Below are 24,166 nucleotides of genomic sequence, written 5' to 3'. Positions count from 1 at the left end.
GGCTACGTACGGCGCGAAAGAAGTTCAAGATACATTCAGCACAATCTTCCAACAAAACAAGTTTGGAAGTAAAATAAAAGTCTTCCCCTGGGGCAATGCAATAAAGAACTTCTTCATACACTGTATGATGACGGTTACAGAAGTGTATATAATAAACACACACAATGTGCAACGGGAAGCAGCATATCCTCACGATCAGGATGTGCCAAGAACGCCCCGGACCCACCCAACGGATCATCGCAAGTCAGTCAGACGACGAACTGCGAACCACGTGGAGAGTGACGCGCACGCGGGACACGTGCGCGCTGGCCGGGCAGGGGTTGACGGATTGCGGTGATGATAAGAGCTCGTGGTTGGTGGCTGTGGGTGTGTGTGCCTCGGGGGTAGGGCTGCATCGTGTGGTATTTGGTCATCTGGCACAGTGTCAGCTGCCTGGCCACGGCTTCTCTTGTATAGAATCACGCGGGGATGTGTGCCTGAATGCACGCCTCTGTGCCCCTGTTTAAACACAATGGTAATGATGTAATTATTTTAAACCACAGAGCAAGTCTGTTAGGAGTTAGTGTTCTACATTCAGACGTCGTCTGCGGATCGATCCTGTCATACGTAGGCCAAGGGTTTCATGAACCGTTTATAAACAGTATAAAGTTATCGAAGAGTGTACATCGTGTTTCATTATCGCTATATTGGGGTGGTGGTGGTGGTGGTCTGTATCGGCGGGCGGAACACGTGGTTCGGACTATGGACAACTGCACGCTACGCGTTTTCTGCTGCTGGTAACAATAATGATTTAGAGATTATTACTCGAGCAAAGCTTGTGGGCTCAGATAAAGCGGCCGTGTGTGTGTGTGGATGTTGACACGGGCAATTGCGAAAACCGCTCCCATCACTCTCCACACCATCATCGCGTGAACGAACGAACGAGAAGAGGACGTCCCTCACTCGGAGTGAGAGCTCTCTCAAAAGTGCCAACATCATTTATTATTGACGAGTGACTCGGAGGTTTGCGACTATTGCAGCTGCCACGTGAATCAACAGACGCCTCCAGTCAATAACGGAAGTCCACGCGGTATTTAATCCGACAGTGCCGTAAGCGATAATTATAATACGACGACCTTTTAATTGTAATTTACATTTGTAAGCGTGCCGCTGCCAGCGTGGAGTGCAATTCCTTAAAATAAGCAACAGGGTGAAAGTGAAATAGCGAGGCCGCTTGGCAGGACACAGCTGCTGTGTGTGACAGCCATCACCCCCACCACCATCAACATCACACACACACAGACAGCCAACATCACACACAGACACACACAGAGTCAGCCAACACCACACAGACAGCCAACATCACACACACAGTCATTCAGCCAACATCACACACAGACACACACAGCCAACATCACACACACACAGACACACACAGTCAGCCAACATCACTCACACACAGTGAGCCATCACCACACACACACAGACATCACAGACACACACAGTCAACATCACACACACAAACATCACAGACACACACACACAGTCAACATCACACACACACAGACATCACAGACACACACACACAGTCAACATCACACACACACAGACATCACAGACACACACACACAGTCAACACCACACACACACAGACATCACAGAAACACACACACAGTCAACATCACACACACACAGACATCACAGACACACACACACAGTCAACATCACACACACACACAGACATCACAGACACACACACACAGTCAGCCTTGCGGCGGCGGCAGCATAGTCGGGAGAATGAAACAAAAGGCGCCATCCAGCGATGGTGTCGAAGGAGCCGCGGCTACCACTGCTGCTGCTGCTGCTTATGATGGTGGTGGTTATGGTGTTGATGGTGATGGTGGTGTTGATGGTGGTGCCGCCGGGGACTCGGATCGCTGTCACCCCTCGCCCAGCCCCGACGAGTCGGCGGGTGTCGTGGAGACGCGCCTGTTCCGCCGTCGCTGGGTCATCGTCTTCGTGTTCAGCGCCTACTCGCTCACCAGCGCCTTCCAGTGGATCCAGTACGGCATCATCAACAACATCTTCGCCGGGTGAGCGGCGGGCGGGCGGGAGGGCTGTGGCCATACTTCACCGCGCTGGTCCACGTCGTGGGGGATCGGAGTTGTGACGATGCGGGGAGAACTCGACCCTACAGGTCGGGTGTCTCGTACGTGTCCGCCTGCGGTAGATGCCACAACGCACACCACGTGGTGTGGGTTGGTAGATGCCACCACCACCACGTGGTGTGGGTTGGTAAATGCCACCACAACGCACACCACGTGGTGTGCGTTGGTAGATGCCGCCACCACCACCACGTGGTGTGCGTTGGTAGATGCCACTACCACCACGTGGTGTGGGTTGGTAGATGCCACCACCATCACCACCACGTGGTGTGGATTGGTACATGCCACCACAACGCACACCACGTGGTGTGCGTTGGTAGATGCCACCATCACGACCACGTGGTGTGCGTTGGTAGATGCCACCATCACGACCACGTGGTGTGCGTTGGTAGATGCCACCACCACCACCACGTGGTGTGCGTTGGTAGATGCCACCATCACGACCACGTGGTGTGCGTTGGTAGATGCCACCACCACCACCACCACGTGGTGTGGGTTGGGTCGTTCTGGCCATCGTGATCAAGAGCATTTAATTTAAGCGTTAACGCACTGCCTATGAATGGTGAATAGTAAGTCGGTTAGTTCCTACAATTCCACACGATGTGTGCTCACACACACACGATGTGTGCACACACAGACACGATGTGTAATCACACAGACACACACACACGATGTGTACTCACAGACACACACACGATGTGTGCACACACAGACACCATGTGTGCACACACAGACACACACGATGTGTGCACACACACAGACACACACGATGTGTGCACACACAGACACACACAGACACGATGTGTAATCACACAGACACACACGCGATGTGTACTCACAGACACACACGATGTGTGCACACACAGACACGATGTGTGCACACACAGACACACACACAGACACGATGTGTGCACACACAGACACACACACGCAGACACACACACGATGTGTGCACACACACAGACGATGTGTGCACACGCAGACACACACACAGACACACACGATGTGTGTGTCTGCGTGAGCGCCAGTAGAGAGCGGTGGTGCAGCGGTTGGCGCGCGCTGCACAATGAACCCGGTGACCCGAATTTGATTACTGTACCGCTCACGACCACTACCAACACCCCAGAGACGATTATCTGAACTGGTCCTGGGTCTCCCCTAGGTCAACTCAGCCTCAAATGAGTACCTGGTGCGGTGTGTAAACATTGGCACTGGGGAGACAAAGGCGGCCGGGCGTGGTGCTGGCCACCCACCTCCTCGTGTGCCGTGCCGGCTTCGTAGCACGACTCGCCAACATTCAGATGATAAACATCAGCCGACGTACTGTGTATGTAGGCTAATGTTTACCACCTGTATTATTGGTAGTTATATTACCGATACCCCAATTAAACGTTCTTATATTGCTCATACGTAAGAAATAACGCGGTAGGGAATGCATCCCCATGAGTACAACGGTATGACGACCCCTCTTAGCGCCGATTCGATTAGCGCTCACCTCTCCAGGAACGCATCTTGAGCCCTAAGCGAGGTCTGAGTGTGTATATAATGTCACTTGTACAAACCAAGATGAGTGCTCATGTTCTCTCAATTCATCAACACAATTTAAGTTGCATGAAGTCACCCACTGGTGCTGGTAACATATAGCTCGTATTTCATTCCAGTTGAAAATATGAATCAACTTCTAACAGTTTTCCCGCTCAACTTATCCTGAGCTGTAGGCTTTTAAAAATTAACCCGTAAAAACAAAGTTTTTCACTATAAATCCTTTATATGCGTGGCATCGGTTTTATTTTAGTATTCATTTGTTTTTCTTGAGTAAGAGTTTCATTTTTATCACATTGGTATTTTAAATTAAATATGAAATTTTTTTTTTCCTAAAAAGTGGAAAATTTTGGAAAAAAAATTTCACGAAAATAAATTGTCACGCACAACGAGTCTGTGTGCAAAATGTCAGCTCGATTGGATCACGGGAAGTGGGTTAAAAAACGACCGAAAGATGTGCACGGTCGTAAGCGCGCAAGCAAGCAAGTTAACTTAATATAAAGGATTTAAAAAGATAAAGGTACGGCCCTGCAACTGCTTGCACACACTACTGTTGGCGGAAGAGCCTCCATTATACGGAGCTCTCGACATCCCGTCTAGAGGGTATTTGGCCTACTCTTCCATGCCGACTTTCCGATCCATTTATATTATTGGGTGGCCAAGGTGCTGGGGTGGTCGAATTAGGCCTCGGCAAGGTAAGGTAAAAGTTAAAATGTAAAAACAACGAGCCTACCTTTACCTTACCTTTTACCTTACCACAATACAATCACTTTACCCTACCTTTTACCCTTTAGCAGGTAAGGTAAAAGGTAAAAAGCAATGAGCCTACCTTTACCCTACCTTTTACCCTTACCCCATACAAATTACCGATTACAGGGTAATTACTAGGGAACTACACATCAACAAGGTTTTATAACGGTAAATGTTAGGTAGAGCGCTTTATTCATATAGAATACTCTCGATGATTCCAATTTTACACGCTTTCTTTAAACTCACTGTTGTTGTTGTCATTGTATCCTCAAATCTTGTAACTCAATTTTAACCCACTTCCCAATATGGTATCGACTGCAAACTTCGTATACTTATGTCTTCCTGATAACAACACTATATGCTATCATAAAACAATTCAACATATTTTTTAACATTCTTTTTTACACGTTATGTTTCGGCTTGGGTCTAATTGTCCACGGTCAACTGCCGTTGGCTGTAATTGGCCACGGCCCCTTACGTTGTGGCAAGCCTCGGGGCCACTTCCTGGAGTCGTGGAGTTCTGCCATTACTAGTACATTTCATAAAAGAGTGTTTTTAAAAAAGTTTTTTTTATAATATTACTTGTTAAATGGAGGCCACGGACTGCGCCACGGAGCTTCTAGCGGTAAACAAGGCACCGTATTTACCGGGTAATACTTAGCGCTACCTTTACCCTACCGGATAATTCTTCCGAGCTACCTTTACCCCTACCATGTACCTTACCCCTTGGCATGTCGACACCTTTACCTTTACCCTTTTACCCGGTAAAAAGGGTAAATTACCTTACCTTGCCGAGGCCTAGGTCTAAGAAATGAACATGCCACGCCAGCAGAACGAACCGGCTACCACTGCTGCTTTGCAAGTCCAGTGTGCTGCCCCTTGTGCCATGGCAGGAACTCACCCTTTCAAGAACCAGGGGAATTCTATGGCAGTGTTCTTCATTCCTTTAGTGCGGCCCCCGACAATACAGAAAGAGTGAAAACACCCCCATCATCATCATCATCGTGCTGCTGTCAAACCCCCCCAATAGTTTCAAATGTTGTGGCGGCCCTCACGCTGGCGATGTCTTATCGGCGAAAGTGCCCCCCCTCTGAAAATCAGTGAAGATCACTGTTCTACGGCTTGTGTCTCTGCATGCTAATGCAGCCAGCCGGCTACCGCTACCCCGTGCCAAATACACGTTCCTCTCAATGGGCTAAATACGAGTCATTGATTCACTAATTGACAGACGTCACTTGTGCTTGGAAAGAGTAGGTACAAAGGCGTTGTGCCTGTGGCACGCATGCCAAGTCGACACAGAGTTCATGTAGAACGCTACTGATTAGAGTCGCCACCTTTAACCACAGAACAAACCCAGACATATTTAGTCAGCCTAGGGCAGGGATCGGCAACCAAAATAACAAGAAGAGACATATTTTCGAATTTGGTAAAAAAAAACCCCTCTCAATATTTCAAGAGCCGCAATGCCACGTGCATACTAGACGATGATCCTTAATAAACAACGTCGCGAAGCAGTCCTGGAAGAGCCGCGTGAGGATCAGGAGCAGCACTGTCTACGATACTGCAATGAAGTTCAACTCAATACCCGTACCAGATCGTGGTACACACACAGTTGCTTGTCACCCGAACACGTGACAATTCCTGAAGTGTCCGGGTCAGACCCTGCCAGGTGTAAACCCCATTCTACTTGCTGTACTGCACTTTAGTTTGTTACCAGGGGTGATTCACACGCAGGTGGCGACCATCAGCACCACACAGTACTGTTTTCAAGATTTGCAGTGATGGCCTCCCTCTGCTTAGCCTGTTGGCTGGCTCCGGTTTCATTTGCTGTTCAGCCTCTGGGCTATTTCCACTTTTAAGTGCGTTGTCTATAATTCTGCCACTTCCTTATGGTGATCTCCCCTTCCAACTTTAATCCTGCCCGTGTTTGCACTCCTGCATCTGTGGAACGGTAACGAAGTGGCTTTCGCACGGTTCTGTGAAGCCAACGACCCCAGTTCAATTCCCTGCCGAGGTTAACATCAGTGGCTCGTGGCATCTGAAGCGGCCCTCCCTTCACCACCCGGCCCTCACCAGCGTGGTAAAAGTATATCCAGACAACCCTCATGACCGAGATGGAGTGGCCGTCATCCATGGGTGGATTGACAAACGGCTGTACATTTATTTATATCTCTCTTGCTATCTAGACAGTTATGGCCTGTTCCCCAATCGACTACTTTCCCTCCATCCGCCCTCAGCATCCCCTCTAGCAAGCTGCTGCCTCTCGCGATGCGCCCCATCCAATCCTGTCTGTGAATTCCACGCACCTCAATTACCCCGGCCGATTGTCACCTGCCAATACTCATCGTTAGAGCCACGCTGTCTCTCTCTGTCCAGCCTAAGTCATGCACAATGGCCATCGATGTTGTAATGCCTCATTCGTGCATCAACCTTGCCGCTGCTGCACCTCTTTATCCCAGCGGCGGTGAGGAATGACTCGTCGTCGTCGTCATCGTTGTGAATCATCGCAGCTCCCTCTTTCATTCCAGCCGAGTGATTTTTCTACTTTGCAAATGAGAACGTTCACAGTAGCATGTATGTTCAGGGTGGTCCAGATGTCAGGTGACCCCCAATTAATCGACTCCTGACATGTGTTCCTTTGCTTATTCATTTCTGTATTAAATAAATATTACGTAAAAAAATATTAATTTGTCCAGAATTAAATGGAGTCACGATACATCTGGACCACCCTTTACAGTTCCTCTGGCAAGTGGATTATTTAATATCTATATTTATTTTTTACAATAATTTGAGAGCTAAGCAATTGAGAATGTTGTTTTTGTTTACACCATGACCGATGATAACATGACAACACATTGTGTCCTCGTGTAACAATGGCTCACATTACTGGCAGCCTCCTCCTCAAACCGTAGTGCAATTAACACCGTGGTGTATACGTTATACGTGCAAGATTGGTTCGCCTTCATGGGTCCATAATAGCTTTATAAGACAGGGGTGTCGGAACGTCTCGTCCATTCCATACTCTGCACACACAAAAAAACGTACCGTACATACAGTACTGAAGTACTATACAGCAGTGCTGCTGCCTTGATTCTATATTTAAATGCTGCCCTGGAAATATATAATAGCAGCATGCTGGGATGCCACAATGCTGCATCAACATCCTGTCACAGATTATGTATCCTGCAACATTGGACAGCAGTGCATTCACAATGGGTCCTACAATTGTATTATTTTACAGTAGTTTATAATAATTAATTATCCAGCACTATAGGCGACATTCTATTTGGGCTAACCACAATTTGTTGCATATGTTTGACTCCTTGGAGTGGTGCGATTTGTAGGTGCAATGTATGTATCTGTGAAAACTATTGGATGCATGTAAAAAAAGAGCTTTTATGCTCATCGGATTCCTCCAGTATAAATACAGATTCTGATATACGTTGAACTGTTTTCACACCGCACGTAGGCATGTGTGTCTCGGGTCAGCCACCTGATTTGTCTCAACATTCACGCAGTGACCCCCTGTTGATCTAACCAGTGCAACTAGCCAAGGGTAAAGACTTGAATCTGACCGCGCCGCGCTGACATCACAACACAGGATGGGACATTAACAGCGTGGCACGTGACTTTCCCATTGATGTCAGCCTGCCGTTTGGTCTCCAGCGTGTCACAATGTGAAGCAGTTTGAAAGTTTTATCAGGTTTCCTGGAAGGCAACTGCTATCCCACCCCGTGTGTCCAATAAATAAATAAACCCTTGAAAGTTTTATTTTATAATAGAAGGCTGGAAGTTGATTTGTTATGTTTTATGTAACTGGAGAGCCTGGGAGTTTCTACTAAGTGCGCTTCCACTCACTGTAGTCTCCAGCTCATACCGAGGGATTCATGTTTCATGCAACAAAAAATGCATTGCCTCAAAGTCAGCATCAGGCTGACAAGGCACAACAGACGTGCATCCTGCTTACTGTGTGGCACCCCGTGAATGTTTGGCACCGAATGGGCACACACTTTTGCGTAATTCAACTGGCAATGGGTTATTGAACGAGCGGCTCACATGCTAATTTCTGTGGCCCCTTTGATGTGCTTGATTGGTATTCGACTGTCATCTAAAGATCAAAGTCTCAACATGAGCAATGTTGGCCAAAGCATTAACCAGGTTACTCAGGTTAATTGGAAGACTTGAAACGCGAGGGCTGAGCTATTAGCAGGGAAGGGTTGCTCAGCCTCCTGTACCCCCTCCGACGCTACGGGGCTGATGACGGGCACCACGGGAGCGAGATGTTAACCACAACGTCTGGTACACGTAGGTTGTGGGTTCGATCCCGACCCTGACACCTGTATATCTGGAGTTTGCGTGTCTCTCTCCCCGTGGTCGCGTGGATTTTTCTCCGGGTCCTCCGGTTTTTCCCTCCACATTTAAAATCAACGTGCGTTTAAGAGTATCTGTCTGCTCTATATTTTCACGCAATAAGCCACTACGTTGAGTTGTTATCTGTGGCCAGGTCGCTTCTGAAAAAGAGCTACATAGCCCAGTGGGCCTTTCCTGGTAAAATAAAAATAGTTACGTTTTTAGATTAGTTTATGATAATGTTGATGTCGTTGATCGACGTCCCTGTCGTTGCAACGTCGTCCCGGCAGCTACTACGACGTGAGCACCACGGACGTCGACTGGCTGTCCATGGTCTACATGCTGTGCTACATCCCGCTCATCTTCCCGTCCGCGTGGCTGCTTGACACCCGCGGCCTGCGCCTCGTGGCGCTGCTCGGCTCGTTCCTCAACTGCGTGGGCGCGTGGGTGAAGACGGCCAGCGTGAAGCCCCATCTGTTCGGCGTCACCGTGTTCGGCCAGCTCACGTGCGCCATCGCCCAGGTCTTCATCCTGGGCCTCCCGTCTCGCATCGCCTCCGTCTGGTTCGGCTCCGGGGAGGTCTCCACCGCCTGCTCCATTGGAGTCTTCGGCAACCAGGCGAGTTCTCAGCTGGGAGACGTTGCCAATCCACCATGTGTTTTTTGTTGATATTGGCACGTCGGGTCACCACCTATGCGCTTGTGCCCTCACACGGTGTGATTACCGGCTTTCACCAAAATCACCCGAAAATGCCCCCGATTTCTTTAGATGTCGGAATCTAGAGTTTTGGTGTTCTCGCCTTGTCTATATTCTTTAGAAGTTCAATGTGTGCACATGAATACAGTCCTTTTTGCAATCAACCGCAGAATTAGGGTCTGCGCACACCTTGCGAGCAGTGCGAGTTATTTGACCATTTTTCGCCACGCTGGTCAGTGCTGGCTGCATGGTTGATGGCTGGGAACACAGACGTGGAAGGGCAGAAATATAGAATGGAATAATGTTCTAGCGCCCTCTATAGACCCACCACGTCGCCCCACATGCGTGAAACTGCTGTGTGTGTGTGGTGATCACCCATCCAGTCACGAAGCAGGCTCAATCCTTCCAAGATCCAACGAGATTGAGGGCATTCCGGTGGGTTTAGTCCCAGGCTGTGTGCATGAGGGTCTTGTTAATTGTGGGTGGCATCCTGAATGTGAATCCATGCTCTGCAAAGTGGTTGCTCAGTGCTGCGCCATGGGGGGTTGCCCCTTATGGATACCGTGAGACACCCAGACACCACTGCACTACTGCCAGCACAATTCCTTGATGTATATTATTGCATATATGCATATGAAGATTGATATTTTATGTGTGAATTTGTACACTCTTAGAGCACTCTCTGCTTTGTAAATACAACGGACACACATCCGTATTCATCACACACATCGTACAACACACAAAGGCAACGTTTGTCCCACTGAGCCTCATGCAAGCTAACCCTAGCCGAGCCCTTAGCTTGCCATTTGCAGTGAGCCACATGATGAAGCAGATATGAATGTTTTCAGTCAACTTTCCGCCCATCCCTCTGCCCGCTTGCCTATCAGCGACTTGTTGTTTTAACCTAAAACACGTTGACCCGGAGGTTGACCTCGGGTTATTCATTATGGACATTGTCTGCATGCTTAGTGACCCCAGTTGCAAGAGTCCTGTAATTCCGTTGTGGTCAACATGACACTTACGACAGCGCCTGCTGGGCTTTTTTCTCTTTCACAACCTAAAGGTCTTATTGCTGTGGCCGCGCTGCACAGGAGCTGATGTTGCAGGCTCCACGTGACTCTGTCGTCGATCAAATATCCTTTCGCGGAGAAAACTATAAACTCCAGCCGGGCTTCATATTCTTGGTTCTTTGGGTAAAGTCACGTGGAAGGGAAATAATAAAATGATATAAAAAAACAGTTATTTTATATTTTCCCTTCTACGTGACTTTACCGAAAGAACCGATAATATGAATCCCTGCAGTCACGAAAGCTTTAAATAAAAAAATCAAATCCAGCCGGGCTATTACCGATTTATTTAAGTAATCGATTACTCCCCCGGTTATCGGTTCGACTTACTTAACATGATCGGATCACACGAAAATAGCTATGGGGCGGGGGGGGTATCACCTCTGTTCACCACGTGTGCCGTTGGACGACAACATTGAGGGTTTTATTTGTTAAGAGTTCGCTACGAGTTGGGCTATTTTACGTTAAGCACTATGAGGCCCCGCATGTGTATGTTACACTTCTTGTGCATCGTACGTAGGCAACCGTGCAAATCGGAGGTGCAGATGGTGCTCTATAAAATCAAGTTACAGTTAGCGATGTGTGGTGCTTGGTGACATCGGTATTATCAGCTGTATCGCACTGAGCACACAAAGACAAAGATCCCCCATATAGCCCTTACAGACTGTTGGCGCAAGTGCTGTTAGCGAGTACCTATGAAGGCCAGCACAGCACAAGAGGGGGCGGGTGGCTAAGACCACGCCCGGCCGCCTTTGTCTCCCTAGTGGCGATGTTTCCACATCGCACCAGGTGCTCATTTTAAGCTGAGTCGACCTAGGGGAGGCCCAGGATCAGTTTGGATAATCGTCACTGGTGTTGGCCGTGAGCGGGAATCGAACTCGGGTGGACGAGTTCGTAGCGCAGTGCGCTGACCACTGCACTACCGCCCCCCCCCCCCACGTACGCAGAGTTAGTAGAACTATTGTTTACTTGTTCGCGTGGAGATGAGCGTTATGCCCTCATATGCACGTCCATTCTGCAGGCCCTACATTTTCCTCCTACACGAAACAAAAACAACACGCAGCACATGTAACAGTCGGAGAAGAGAAGGTTTTTATTGTGCCAAGAGAAAAACATCTGGCAGAACGTTGCAAATCAAGACTCCCCCCCTTCCACCCACCCGAGAAATTGGTCTCGTGACCAGTGAATGGTTTGGATTTTGTTTTAATTAAGGGAGTTGATAAGTATCATGCTCTCTAGATAATGGCGCAAATCACTGCGTAGGCGGTAGTGCTGATAATTCTGTATTAATCGACGTCTGTCTGGTGTGATTTTACCGAGAAATGTAATGAATAACGAATTATTAGAAACTGGCATTGGCCTTTGTTAATGGTTTGTCATGAGGATTATGCTTACAAGTGTGGCATACAAATTCCAGCCAATGTGATCTCACAGCCAGACATTAAAATGGGAATGGTGAGAAGCCAAGTGTTTGCCGGTGTTGGCTTTTGCAAGCAGAGTGTTGAATAGAATTGTTGGGCAATTCTTGCAGGAATCACATTCGATGCCTATGCTTCCGCCCAGAATGCTTCCACCCTTCATAGCTCATCGGATTTCTCCAGGATAAATATTCTTACGAGCCATCCATACGTTGATTGTTTTTTTTTACGTAGTTTTCGTGGGACCTTCATCCAGAACTGTATTCACAGCCATCGCCAACAACCACCGTACTGTACAGCATGCGCTACAACCCGAGAATACTTTGGAGAACAGCCCTTATGTTTATCTCTTTTGGGCCTGTGTGTTCATTAACTGAGGACAACGACAATGACGACGACGACGATGATGATGAGAAACAAAACCAGTGGTGCCGGACTCGATGGATGTTGACTCGGCGGGAGTGAGCGTGCCGTCGAGTAACACCTCCCACGTCGCCTCGGCAGCTCGGCGTGGCCGTGGGGTTCCTCCTGCCGCCCATGCTGGTGCCCGCCTCGGACGACAAGGAGGTGTTGAGCTACCACATCCGCGTCATGTTCTTCGGCACGGCGGCCATCGCCACCGCGCTCTTCGTCATCGTGCTGCTCGGTACGGGGGTGGCACCGGGCACGCAAACGCTCTTGGGAATAACACTTTGAAACGGAGCGTTGTGGCCGTTGCCGTTGCCACAAAGCTCTCTGGTGCCCCCATCTCTTGTGGAGTCGCCCACTTCTCCGGAGGACACAGCGCCGAGTATCTACTCAGCGTCTCCCAACTCGGTTATTTTTGCCGTCTCTTCCGTCGACGTGTCCCCACATTGTCCGCTGCCGTGAGTGGTTTTCTCCATCGTGCTGTGTCTCGGGCTTTCTTCCTCGCCACAAAGGTGACATCCGGACCGTTCCTGCATGGCGCCTTCACCAAACCCTTACTGACCATCGTAGTGAAGTGTGGTCAAGCGACTTCCACGATTGACACGGCATTTGGAGACCTTCATCCAGCAGTGCATAGAAGCAGTGCTCTAAAAATACGTGATCATTATGTTCATAATGGGGGGTGGTCTGGTCACTACATGATGCCTAACCTGCTTTGTCTTCATCATCGATGCAGATTGCACCTCACAAGTTCCACATTTTCGGCTGAGTCACACTCCGTGTTCTTATACCAATTGCCACTGGTGTTGTTGTTGGGTAGTGGCCCAGAACTTGACCGGTGCCACGGGAATCATGAGGGAAGCACGACTCCGTCAACACCACGTGTGCTCTGTGTGTGTGTGGGAAGCGTTCGTGTCGCGGTTAGCACTCTGTGCGATGAACCCGGTGACCCGAGATCGATCCCGTTTCACGGCCAACACCAGGGACGATTATGTGAACCCTGTCCTGGGCCTCTCTTCGTGTCGACTCAGCCTCAAATGAGTACCCGGTGCGATGTGTAAACATCGCCACTGGGGAGACAAAGGCGGTCGGGCTTGGTGCTGGCCACCCACCCCAGAGCGTGCCGTGCCGGCCGTCATAGGTGCTACTCGCTGGCAGCACTTGCCTCAACAGTCTGTTAAGGCTACATGGGGGATCTTTGTCTTGCTTTTATGTTTGCGTGTGCAAGTAGTTGTGAAGTGAGTGGTTAGTGCACCTGTGCAGGAGTCCCGGTGACCTGGAGTCATTGCTGGCCATGCGCATCATCAGTGGCAAATGCTTCCTGAAACTGTCGTGGGCTACACCCAGGTTGGCCCAGCCTTAAACGGTCACCTGGCATGGTGTGTCATCAGCATTGCAGATATCAAGGGCAGACACGGTTGTGATTCTGGTCACGCTTAACTGCTTGTGCACTCTGCCATTCTTAATGGACGGGTCACTCATCGATGGGTCTGCATCTGCTTCTCACGAAATCCCTGCGTGTGTCGTCTGCGTGTGTGCCCAGTGTTCAGGGAGGAGCCCCCCGTGGCACCGAGCCATGCGCAGGCCATGCGCAGGCAGACCAGACGGAGCGATTACTCGTACTGGCAATCGATCCGACGGCTGCTTACCAACAAAGCCTTTGTGCTTCTCATCATCACATATGGTCAGAGCCTCTTACACGTCATGGTCAGGCCTTTGTTATCATCGTCGTCATCATCATCAGTGTTATCATCATCATCATTATTATCCCCATCCTTTTCAATTGCATTAATATAATTGATGGTGACCCCATTGTTATCATGATCATTATGATGATCAATTACATGATCTTATCATCTTGATGATCATCAGTGCTTCATTATGATAATTATCCCCTTCATTATTAATGACATCAATACAATCTATGATGACCTTATCGTTATTATGACCATCATTATTACGTCATCATCATTATTAATCATACTTATCGTGCAGAGTGATTGCCTCTGTTGTTTCATGTTGCAGGCATTAACACTGGCTCCTTCTACTCCGTGTCCACGCTGCTCAACCCGATGTTCATCCACCACTACCAGGTGCTGCTCCGCTTCACAAGAACTCCAAGCCAGCGGCCGTCAACATCGCTACTTGGATATCAGCAGTAGCTTGAAATTACACTGCATCTGACTGTACTAATTCACCTGGTGCAATGTCACCACCGGCACTGGCATTATAGGAAAGTAGGTCTAGTGCGGTGCTGATTACACCTCCCACCATGAGCTGCGTTGGCCTTATTGGATGATTCCGCTAGCAGAATTCATCTCTGGAATGTGATCAAGCTCACGTGTGTGCCAAGGGGAGTGGCAGCAGAGTGTCTAGCGTGCTGCGCTACGAACCCAGCGAGCCGCCTAATGTCAGTCGCGAATATCTGAACCGGTCCCGAACCTCCTCTAGGTTGACTCAGCCTCAAATGAGTACCTGGTGTAGTGTATACACATCGGTGCGAGGAAGAAAAGGACGGCCGAGGCGTGGTGTTAACCACACCACCCACTCCCTGGTATGCCGTGCCGGCCTTCATGGGAACGGCACTTGCCCCCGCGGCCCCGATGGCTATGCCGGGCCGTGGTCGTCTTTGTCTTTATCTTGTGCGGCGTGCGTTTCAGGGCCAAGAGGTGAACGCCGGTCGCGTGGGGCTGACCATCGTTGTGGCCGGGGTGCTGGGCTCTCTGCTGTGCGGCGTTTGGCTTGATCGCACCAAGAAGTTCAAGTGAGTGTCCCCGTGCGCGTAACGCCGCGAGCCGGGGATAGGAAGCTTCGCGAGCGAATAGGATGCAAATTAAACATTACAATTGTGCGCGTCTGCTTGACGGTATATGCATACTCATGGAGGCATCCGTAGTTGGATCGTGGCTTCGTAGGATCGCTTAGAAGGGCAACGGCACGGAAAGGTCGTTATCCAGCAGTGGATTGACAAAGGTTGATGATGCTGCTGCTGCTGATGGAGGCATCAGTATTGTTCAGTGCTCACTTGCGGCCATCCAACCCGATTAGCCAGCAAGCAACAACTTGTGTCCACTGCGTGGAGTGTATTACAGTGTTCTATGCAACGTGCACTTGGACTCTGATCAGGAAAGGAAGACAAAATAAAGATTGGAACGATGTTGGTTATGGTGGCGGATACAAAAAAACATCAGTTTGATGGAGAGAAAGAGCAAAGAGGGAGTTCTAGAGCAGGCTCAGGAGGAGAGAAGTCGTAACTCTAGAATAGCAAAATATGTTAATTGGGGGGAATATTCTCAGAGCTGACAATTTAATTAAGTAAGCTTCTGAAAGAAGGATTTTTGGAAAGAGAAAAATAGGGATCTTATCTGATATAGATGTATAAAGCGCCTTACAATAGTTACAAAACTGTACGTGAGATGATAGTGGGTTTAAGCGAGAACTGTGCGTAGCGTCGTGAAGATGACTGTTCGATGTGCGGTGAGAGTAAATTAGCAAAATGCCGTTTGATGACTTTAAGCGGGGCAGCGTGCGTGTGTTGAAATTGGAGTTTGAGCCGAAGCCTTGTCCTTGGGCAGGGGACTACAGTACAGTGCGAAAGAAGTTCAACATCCATAGATGTGGATGAAACGGGGTCCCTTGAACTTGTTTGTGATGCGTTGCACAGGCAGACGACGTTTGCGGTGTACTGCCTGTCCTTCACCGGGATGATCATCTTCACGTTCACGCTGAACCTCGGACACCTCTGGGTGGTCTTCGTGACCGCTGGGGTGCTCGGGTGAGTTGCCCAGTCACTGCAAGTTCTTCCATCGTTCACGCGTTTATTGCCTGCTTTATTGCACGTGTTAGTCATGGCTGATGTTCGAGAAAGTACTCTTGAAATTCGAATGTGATTGCAATGCACTACTTGTGTAAATACCCATGAAAGGCTCAATTTTGGTCTCAAGTCTCACTTCATGGAGGGTTTTTCTTGGGATGTTTTGCCATTCGCTGATTGGATGGTGTTACGTGTGTGAGGAACTCTTGTGTACGTGGATAGAATCGCTGCGTATGACAGCACGAAGCTCGGAATTTTGCCGTCAGGATTAATATGTGGCACAGTCATTCAAACGGGCCGTGCGTGCGTCCTCCTCTCTAAGGTTTTTCATGACGGGCTACATCCCACTGGGCTTTGAGTTTGCGGCTGAGCTGACCTACCCGGAGTCAGAGGGGACATCGTCTGGGCTTCTCAATGCAGCTGCTCAGGTACCGACCTCGTCCGTAAAGGCTTCACGACGTCTGCAGAACCCCACGCGAAGGAGCAGAGACCACACGGACCACTCCGTGGCACTCGGAGGAGACATTCGAGTTAACCTGACGCGCCGGCTTGCACAGCCAACATTAAGACTCGTAGTTGATCTTTGGGGTTAGGCCACGCAGTGAACTGGCCAGATATTTGTCATGAAGTCTGCCAGCACATGACGTAGCCCAACAATATTCATGGTCACGTGGTGTACAAGTGAAAGCAAACCCCATCCCAATTACATTTCGATTTAAAGCTTTCGTGACTGCAGAGATTCATCTTCTTGGTTCTTTCGGTAAAGTCACGTAGAAGGGAAGTAATAAAATAATAAAAAATAAAACATAATAAAATAACATAATCACAAATGGCACCAAAACAATAGGCACAAACAACAAACAAGATATCATAACAAAGACAGGGGCACTTCATGCCACATCCCAATTTGTTGGGTTGCGTTGGGTGGTGGAGGGCTTTCACAACAATCAAAAATGATTCATTCATTACGTGTATGAAAATGTTCTATAATTTTGCTTTTTGTTCACAGCTGTTTGGCTTGATCTTCACGGTGGTGCAGGGACAACTCACTAAACACTTCTCACCGCTCGTTGGCAACATTTTCATTTGCTGCAGCCTCCTGCTGGGCACTATGCTCACAGGTACGTCCTCTACACACACACACACACAGGTACATCATCTACACACACACACACAGGTACATCATCTACACACACACACACAACTACGTCCTCTACACACACACATACACAGGTACGTCATCTACACACACACACGCACAACTACGTCCTCTACACACACACACACAGGTACATCATCTACACACACACACACAACTACGTCCTCTACACACACACATACACAGGTACGTCATCTACACACACACACAACTACGTCCCTACACACACACAGGTACATCATCTACACACACACACGAACATCACCGCCTTACCACTGCTGGGCGCGACAAAAAAACTCGTATCTTTAATATTACGCAGAAACAAAATACAGCATCATCAGGTTGTTAACAAGAGCTCCGATCTCGAGTGAAAGTGCTTCCTGATCCAGGTCCTTGAGTAGATGACCTCGTCGACACAGTCACGACGCAGTCACAGCACGTGAACCAGTTCAGCAATGACAGCTGTTTGACGGCTCGTTGATTGGGTTGCGATTGGTAGGTTAGGATAGACTTATTGGCTGGCGGTGTACATCACTGCGGCTTTGCTGCTTCACAGCGCTGCGTGTTCGCACGCGAGGTGCTGAGTCGCGGTGTTTCTCGTGCTCGTGTCATCACCCGCTTGGTTGTCTTCCCCAGGCCTCATCAAGGCGGACCTGCGCAGGCTGAAGGCGAACCTCGAGAGAGGGACGGCCCAGGTGGGTTCTCACTCGCCAAGACTCACCCCTAATCATCCCCCACCCACCACCACCACCACCACCAAATGTGATGAGTTACAATAATTCAGAGCCACAATTCGATGGATGAATAACGATTCTTTATTTTGATTTAACCGTATAATTTGTATTGTCTGTCTTGCGCGTGAAGTGGCTAATCTGGCGAGCAATCAAAGGAACGAATCTGTCTCAGTAACTCAATGTTAGTTGGACAAATGGGAAACTATTGCAGCTCATCTGTCTTTCAACTCGTGTCTGCAGCAAGCCACCACAACACAGCAATCGCCTCATTCAACTTCATTCAACGTGTCACCTGCACCACACGGTCATGCTACTGGCTCTCAAAGAACAAGCTTGCGCTGTGGAGAAGGGATTTTGTTGATTTTGGTGTATCGGAGGTCATCCATGAACTCATTTGAGTTGTCAAGTTATACGTGAAATGGCGACACATTCTTCAGGGGTAGTATGCATGCGCCGTTTACATTTGTAATGTATCGACGAGATTGCACCTGCGGTGTCATTTTGAGACCGCTGGACTTTCAATCCAGAGGTGGCCGGCTCAATTGGATCTCCCGGCGCGGCACTTGCAACAGCGGCGCAAGCTTCTTAAATCCCCCCCCACCCCCACCGTGCCCAGCAGTATAAACGTGTCCACCACAGTTAGTCGAACAGCGGTTTGCCATCAGTGGGGTGAAGTGTGGGCACCCCCCGCCCTCCTGTCTAGAGACCTCCATCTGGTAGGAGGCCATTGCACCAGCAGCAGTGTGAGCAACATATTGCAGCGCTGCACCTTCACCGAGGCGTGCTTGTTGCACCGAGGCGTGCTTGTTGCACCGAGCCATGGAGCTGCGTGTCCCTGACAGCTCTGCAGCCTTGACGATGGGCCCGAGCGGGCGTTGGACGGGCCGGTGCCCGGCTATGTGCCCGTGGACCATGGCTCCCCGTGACCGCCCGTCGCCCCCTGCGCACGAGCGTGGCGTACATCCCAGCGGCTGCCGTCAGCAAACCTGAACCCAACCTGAACAGATACTCAGACGAAACGTTATTTTATTTTACCAGGTAAGGCGCGACTTGAGCACACTTTGCAGCTCTGTTTCAGAAGCGAACTGGCCACGTACGATAGCCTAAAGGAGTGGCTTATCGCGTGGAAATTTATAGCAGCCAGATACTCTAAACCCAACCTGAACCCAACAAAGACTCAGCCACGGGACGCAATGAGCGTGCTGCTGCTGCTGCTGTGTACGCTCGTGGCAGCGTCCGCAGAACAAACAGCCGTGACACGTGGTGTGTCGCTCGCCATCATCACTGTTGCACTTCCCCGCCGTATTTCCAGGCCTGCGCCATTGCCAAGTCGCCGCGTCCACGCGCGTGAGCGCAGACGTCTTGTGTGTTCCGTGTGCGTGTGCGTGCCCGTCCCAATGCATTGCCGATTGTGCAAAAGCACAACCGTAGCTGTGCATGCACTTGTGATTGTGTTCTGAACAAATGCCCTCTTTTGTTGTTTATAACAAGAGACGGAGTGGAGCTCATTTTAACACAAGAGTCCGTCTCTTTTAAGGACTCGAGTTCATTCCGCAAGTCGAGGTGAACATAATGTCCCACTGGTCATCTGTGAAAAAGAGCTTCATAGCTCATAGGATTCCTCTGGCCTGAGTAAAGATTATGATAAAGGAAGGCAAAGCAGGAATGTAGGTGAAGTTGAAGAGTCGTGACTTAAGCGAGGATTTTACTTTTTGATGTTTTTATTGCATTTCAATAAGAGCCCGGTACAGAGCACAGAGCGCCACGCAGGGAGGGGGGCTACAGAAACTCGACGGACCTCAGTCCCGAACTCTGCGGCTCCCGGGATGAGAGACGGGGGTTGGGGATTGGGCTCACCGCCCCAGCAAAGTGGTGACGGGGAGCGTGGTACCTCAACAACTTGATGTGGAGGTGAACAAGCAGTGGTGGTGCTGCTGCTGGTCGGTTGGGGGGCCCGATGCAGAACACTGATTATTTATCAACTCCGAGTGGAGGTGTTAGAAGAGATGTGGAGAGTAGATAGAGATGTCGTGAGATTATAGTATAGAAAGATGCACACGGAACAGAGTTGTAGACATCAAAGAAGGCGCAAGATGAAAGAGACGCAGACAACAGCAAGGCGAGAGATACATTAACCCTTTTTATGTTAGATGGCTTTTCATATTCTTTGGGTCTTTCGGTGAAGTCACGTGGATAGGTTGAAAGAAAATAACAAAAAACTACGACGTTTCGATCGCAGCACATGCGATCGTCGTTTTTTTCCTCCTGATGACGACCATGATCGAAACGTCGTAGTTTTTGTTATTTTTTTTCAACCTATCTACGTGACTTTACCGAAAGCCCCAAAGAATATGAATTCCTGCAGTCACGATAGCTTTAAGTGAAGATTTAGGTTTTTAATGTTGATTAGGATATGAATTCGAGCTGATAGTGGATGCTGCCTGAGGCCCTCGGGTTTTTGCTTTGATTCAACTTGTGACGAGCGCCACCAGTGAGTTCAAGTAAAACAGAATTCAGTCAGGAGCAGGTCAGCTGTGCTCACGGAGGGTCTGGTGCCGAGCGATGCCCTCACGTAAACACAGCGCTACTGGGCAATGGCACAGCACACACGCGGCGTTGACTTCCAGCGTAGCACTCTGTCGAGACGTCGCCGTTGTGAATGTCAACATGTCACGTGGACATCTTGGCAGCAACTATCCCATGGCAGCATGTTTCGCACCTCCGATTAGCACGGTTGGCTAACGTACGGTGCGGAATAGGTTTAACACGCACACGTGCATGTTTTATAATGCAACACGGGAGTTATTTACACAGGAAGAACGGCCTCGCAGATTCTCAAGGCGCGTGTTATGAGGGTCCCACTTTGGATGTTCTGCGTCATGTTGGAGGAGACTTGGAGTGCCTGGAGGGAACCCCCACTCGTGCCAGGGGGTCACAATGCAACTTGACACAGGTCGCCAACCTCTACTCTGGCTCCTGTCTCCCGCACACAGGCGGTTGCCCCGCTCGTGATGCCAGCCAGCTCGGTTCAGCGCAGGACGATCAGTTGAGTCGTGATGAGAGGGAGACAATTCATGGTGCTGTCAGATTCGCTTATGGGTTGTTGTTTTTTTTGTCAACGGAGCTCTGAATTTTTGACACTAATGAAAAATCACGTGGCATTTGGTACAAAGACGGAGGATCTGAGCAACACTTGGAAACTTTACGAGTAATCTGTGTTCCATGAACGTGCGTGGTCTCGACAGGGCATGACATGTGTTTACGACCAAGAGTACTGCTCCCTCTTTCTGAAGCGAGCGTTGCAAGTGCCTCGCTCACATTCTCATCTCTCTGTCAGCTCTGCGCATCCTTCAATGCATTTGCATTGAAAGCACCGATTTGTCACGGTCTGTAAGGCAACCGACTCCTGATTGCCACATTAATGTCATAGATTGGCAGACATTTAGATATCGTATTTGCTGTGACTTTACGTGTGTGTTTAATCCACGGAATGGTGTTTCGAACCGTTTACAGATGCGTGTGTTTTGTTGCGTGCCAATTTATACCGTTTGACCGGGTGAACCGTCAACAAGCTTACATCACTACTGAGGTGTATTGAGGCGTGAGATCGGTTTGGGGAAAGTGTTGCTCGTTTATTGTTGACGAGAATGTAATGACAAACACGAGTTAAGACTCCAAGCGTGTCTCCAACTGAAGTAATGACTGGGTGCTCATATTGACACTTTGTACAGATTGTGCAGTCACTGCAATGCACTGTTATTGACAACTTCTTTGCCACACTGAGATATCTATTTTTTCCAGCGTAAAAACTTGTGCGCGTAATACTCTCTTTATCTGATGCACAAGAGGAATAGGGGATGGCTCGTTTTTTTTGTCCTTTGGAGATGCGTGCGTCGAATGAGATTCAATTTTCTTTCGTGGATCGCAATCGTCGCTATTTTCCTCTTGTTGAGCACTTGCGGTAAATGACGAAATGTAACAATATTTAACCCACATATAAGAATAGGTGTTACCTTGTATGGCAATAAAACAGTTGTGTTAAGATGTTAAAACACCAAACTGAAACCTTTATCAAGGAATCATGTCTGCATTAACCACATGTACTTGTGTTGAACATGCAAACAGAAGACATGCTCTGATAGTAGATGATGATGCGTTGTCTTTGAAACTGATTGGTCCACACCAGTGACGGCTTTCTTGAGAGCCTCGTCTCAAACAGTGGCGTTGAACACAAATCGGCAACACAGGCATTGTAGTCGAGTTTTAATACACTAAACTCTAACTGGGTGCAGCTACATTATTTATACGAATGTGTTCTTGCGTTGTGTTGATTCTAGGTTCCTGTACAGCTGTGCAAACATATTTGTGTAATGATTACTAATGACGTGCCATCAAGTCAAAGATAAAATCCATCCACAACGCTTCTGGTGTTTTGGAAGAACGCAGTGGATTATACATGTATTGACTTTAAATTATATAATGCTGATGTGTCCTCACGAAATATATTTTTACTAAAATACCTCTTATTGACTGAACAAAACCAGCTTCGTTCACTTTGAGTATGTAATAACAAACCGTGATTTAACTTTGTATTCAATAAACCGAGCATGATTACTTGTCTGTGATGCCTGTTAGGTTGTGTGTCGAATTAGTAAGGCTGTACGTGTAGACTTCAATGTATTCCCTGAATAAATGGAAGTCTTTGAGGTCGTTGCAGTGGTGTGATGGGTTAGCGCACTGGACAATGAAGCGGTTTTCATAAACCACATCCCGTCGTCTCTGTCCACCCATCAGTGTCAAGTGAAAGGATATCCCACACAGAGTCGCTGCTTAATCACGTTGCGTGTGGCGGGGTAGAGTGTGGTGGGATAAGGTGTGGTGGGGTACACTGGTGGGGTAAAGTGTGGTGGGGTACAGCGTGGTGGGGTACAGCGTGGGTGGGGTAAAGCGTGGGTGGGGTAAAGTGTGGTGGGGTACAGCGTGGTGGGGTACAGCGTGGGTGGGGTGGAGTGTGGGCGGGGTGGAGTGTGGGCGGGGTGGAGTGTGGGCGGGGTGGAGTGTGGGTAGTCGCCTCTCCAGGGCTCCCTCGAGTGGCAGCGCTTCCACCGGCAGCGCTGCGAGCGAGACGTTTCGTAGCTGCGCCTGATTCTGGCACTCGGCGTTCCGTGTCAGCAACTTCCAGTGCCAGTCGCAAACCAGCGGCGTCACGAGCGAGGGACAGGGGGGTGCCTCGCCACCACCACCACCCAGCCCCGGTGGCCACAGCTACGAGCTGGGGCCCCCTTGACAACCACCACGAGGTTTGTGTCCAGTCGCAGTGTTGGGCTACCCACTGGGCCGGCTGCCGCACCCCCAGAGCTGATTTTGATGTCGCCAATCGTTTTGTTCCTGAGGCTGCATCGCCCCCTTGTGGACACCGATTGCGACAAAGTGGATGCCTCGAAGCTGATTGGGAATGTCCATGATGGGCTTTTTTGGGGTTGAATCACGTAAATAAATGTGTCGTTAAACCCGCCACCACCCGACACAGCCAACTAGTAAGGGTTGTCACGTAAACAGAACGTGCCAATTCGTCACTAGTACAGCACACGTGTATAGTGTATTGTGTAGTGTAGTGTGTAGTGTATAGTATATTATACTAGTACAGCAGCACCGATGTATTGGAGAGCCAAGCCACAACATTTACCATCTGAGTACGACGTTTCGCCAGTAATTACAACTGGCTTCATCAGGCGACAGCCAGATTTGTGTAAAAATCCTCCTGTATCGTTCCTTAAGTAGAGGCGTAGATGTGGTGACATCACTTGTGAGACCTTCTTGAGCAAAGTGGGGGTGGGGGGGTAATGAAAGCAGGAAAACATTTGACTGAATGTGTCGGTCCACTGGCCGGATGAGCGCCTCCCCGTGCTGCGCGCGTCGTGGGGGTTGTCGCGCCATACTTCACCAATCTGGGGGGTGCGCGGTGACGACGGTGGCTGACGGAGACGTGGGGGCATTGACACTGGACACTGACGTGGGGGCATTGACACTGACGGAGACGTGGGGGCATTGCCACTGACGGAGACGTGGGGGCATTGCCACTGA

At 49.2% G+C, this 24,166-nt stretch overlaps 1 protein-coding gene across 1 annotated transcript; it reads left to right on the top strand.

Moving 5' to 3' along the window:
• Window positions 1–249: 249 nt before the first annotated feature.
• Window positions 250–22,696, top strand: LOC144728770 (choline/ethanolamine transporter flvcr2a-like). Its single transcript, XM_078608411.1, has 11 exons — window positions 250–2,072; window positions 9,077–9,404; window positions 12,472–12,613; window positions 13,919–14,059; window positions 14,401–14,468; window positions 15,036–15,139; window positions 16,040–16,150; window positions 16,512–16,617; window positions 17,199–17,310; window positions 17,985–18,043; window positions 18,925–22,696. The coding sequence occupies exons 1-11, from the start codon at window positions 1,777–1,779 to the stop codon at window positions 19,006–19,008; spliced, it is 1,551 nt and encodes a 516-aa protein (XP_078464537.1). The 5' UTR covers window positions 250–1,776; the 3' UTR covers window positions 19,009–22,696.
• Window positions 22,697–24,166: the final 1,470 nt, after the last annotated feature.

The sequence above is a fragment of the Lampetra planeri genome, chromosome 30 (assembly GCF_965212315.1).
Source record: "Lampetra planeri chromosome 30, kcLamPlan1.2.h2, whole genome shotgun sequence".
NCBI lineage: Eukaryota > Metazoa > Chordata > Hyperoartia > Petromyzontiformes > Petromyzontidae > Lampetra > Lampetra planeri.
The sequence above is the reverse complement of the archived record's forward strand: the minus strand, read 5'-3'. Positions and strand labels throughout refer to the sequence as shown.